The sequence below is a fragment of the Neltuma alba genome, unplaced genomic scaffold, assembly GCF_004799145.2.
Source record: "Neltuma alba isolate B1F8T4 unplaced genomic scaffold, ASM479914v2 tig00013392_pilon, whole genome shotgun sequence".
NCBI classification, from domain to species: Eukaryota; Viridiplantae; Streptophyta; class Magnoliopsida; order Fabales; family Fabaceae; genus Neltuma; species Neltuma alba.
The window spans coordinates 3,840-5,619 of NW_021637652.1; the positions used below are offsets into that span (position 1 = coordinate 3,840).

At 37.8% G+C, this 1,780-nt stretch overlaps 1 protein-coding gene across 1 annotated transcript; it reads right to left on the bottom strand.

Annotated features, from left to right (window-relative positions):
• Positions 1–292: 292 nt before the first annotated feature.
• On the bottom strand, positions 293–721 carry LOC114736962 (ethylene-responsive transcription factor ERF098-like). The gene has a single exon (XM_028924843.1). The coding sequence runs from the start codon at positions 719–721 to the stop codon at positions 293–295; it is 429 nt and encodes a 142-aa protein (XP_028780676.1).
• Positions 722–1,780: the final 1,059 nt, after the last annotated feature.

Consider the following 1,780-nt stretch of genomic DNA (forward strand, 5'->3'; position numbering starts at 1 on the left):
TTCTATATACAGAGAAAACAAAACGATTATTACCAGTTGATAATCATATCACATATTGCAGTAGGGCTAGGAGACGAAATGAGAAGATTTCTGATATACGAAGATCAACTTTTTAACAAACATACTGTGAAGCTGTAGATTACAATACTAAATTGTGATGGTTCACAGAGAACTTCGTAAAAACTTATGCTAAAATACCATGACAAGACCCGTTTCCCCTTATTAGTACTAATCATATTGCCAGAAAAAAGGAGAGGGAAAGAGAATGAAAAGGAAAGGGCAATTAGAATAATCAATCCCGCATTCTTCTCTTCTTCTCCTCTTCTGATTCTAGCAGGTCTTCGAGCACCTGATTATCCAGATACTCAAACTCAAAAACTTGCTTCCGCAGCGGACCAGACGATGGGCCTGCACTTACAGGACCGTGAGAAGACGAAGAAGAAGGAGGCGGCCAAAAGGGACCACATGCTGGGGGCATCAGCTGAGAATAATACTCATTAGGGAAATTAAGGATTGCAAGATGACCCCTCATGTTGAAGGCAGCCCTATCGTAGGCTCTGGCTGCTTCTTCCGCCGTATCAAACGTCCCCAGCCACAGCCTCGCCCCTTGCTTCGACGGATCCCTAATCTCCGCCGCGTACTTCCCCCATGGCCGCCTCCGGACACCCCGGTACCTTGTCTCATCCTTCGCCTTCTCCTGCTTTCCCTTGTGACCATCCATGCTTGTCTTTTGATCTTCACCTTTGCCTTTTAAGTATTTGGTGTTTTGATCTTACAAATTTTCAACGCTTATATAGACATATTGCCAATATGTAATGCGCGTGGGAGAGTTTTGGAATGAGAGGGAAACAGTGTTATCACTGGTCACCACCGATGTTCATATCCTAGATTTGATTCTTCGATTGTGTCTATGTTTTTTGCATAAATTATATATACGAGTATACGACCAGAAGACAACTATATCAGCGGGGGATAAATCTTTTTATCGATCTAGCAACTTGGCGAAATCTCTTGTTTTTGTTTCTCCTTTTTCACATGAATTATTCCATGGAGTGCACGAATCGTTCATATATATTTTCCTGACGCTTCATATATAGTTTGTGCCACTAGTAACATTGAAGTTCTGTTCATTTTCTGAGCTCTTTTCGTGTGATCCGTATTTGGGATTCGATACCGATGTGTGTGTGTGTGTATCTTTGTATATGCGAGTATATTTAGATTGAACTGAACCCACAAACAAATTTAATATTAGGAAAAATTTTAAGACTATCGAACTTTGGCAACTTATGAATAAAACTATCGAACTTCCGATTTTCTCTTGTGAAGTTAAGATCATTTGTTACTCAAGATATCCTATAATTGGCGTGTTATTTAATAAAGAGAACGATTGAGTTCTATACCCAAATGAGTTCACTTCAATTATATGCAGATATTTCATATCTTAAATTTGCAAATGAGAAAAATATGAGAAAGACCTATATTGGTTGGAATTTAGAGCTAATAAGACATCATTTATCAAATTTAATTTGAAAGTTCAGAGCGATATTTACAAGTGATTCAAATTAAAGCAGATTTTGCATTTATTTCACAAGAAAACGCTCACTTCGTCTATGGTTTGACGTTTCAAATCGAAAATTGAAAATGGGTTTAATGTTACTCGTTTTATTCTTTTAGAAAATGAATCAAATTTTCTCCTTTGTCTCACTCTAAAGGGTCTTGCACAGTCCACGAACAAATCACGATTTGACAATTTTATATGATATATTCCATTCATTTGAAA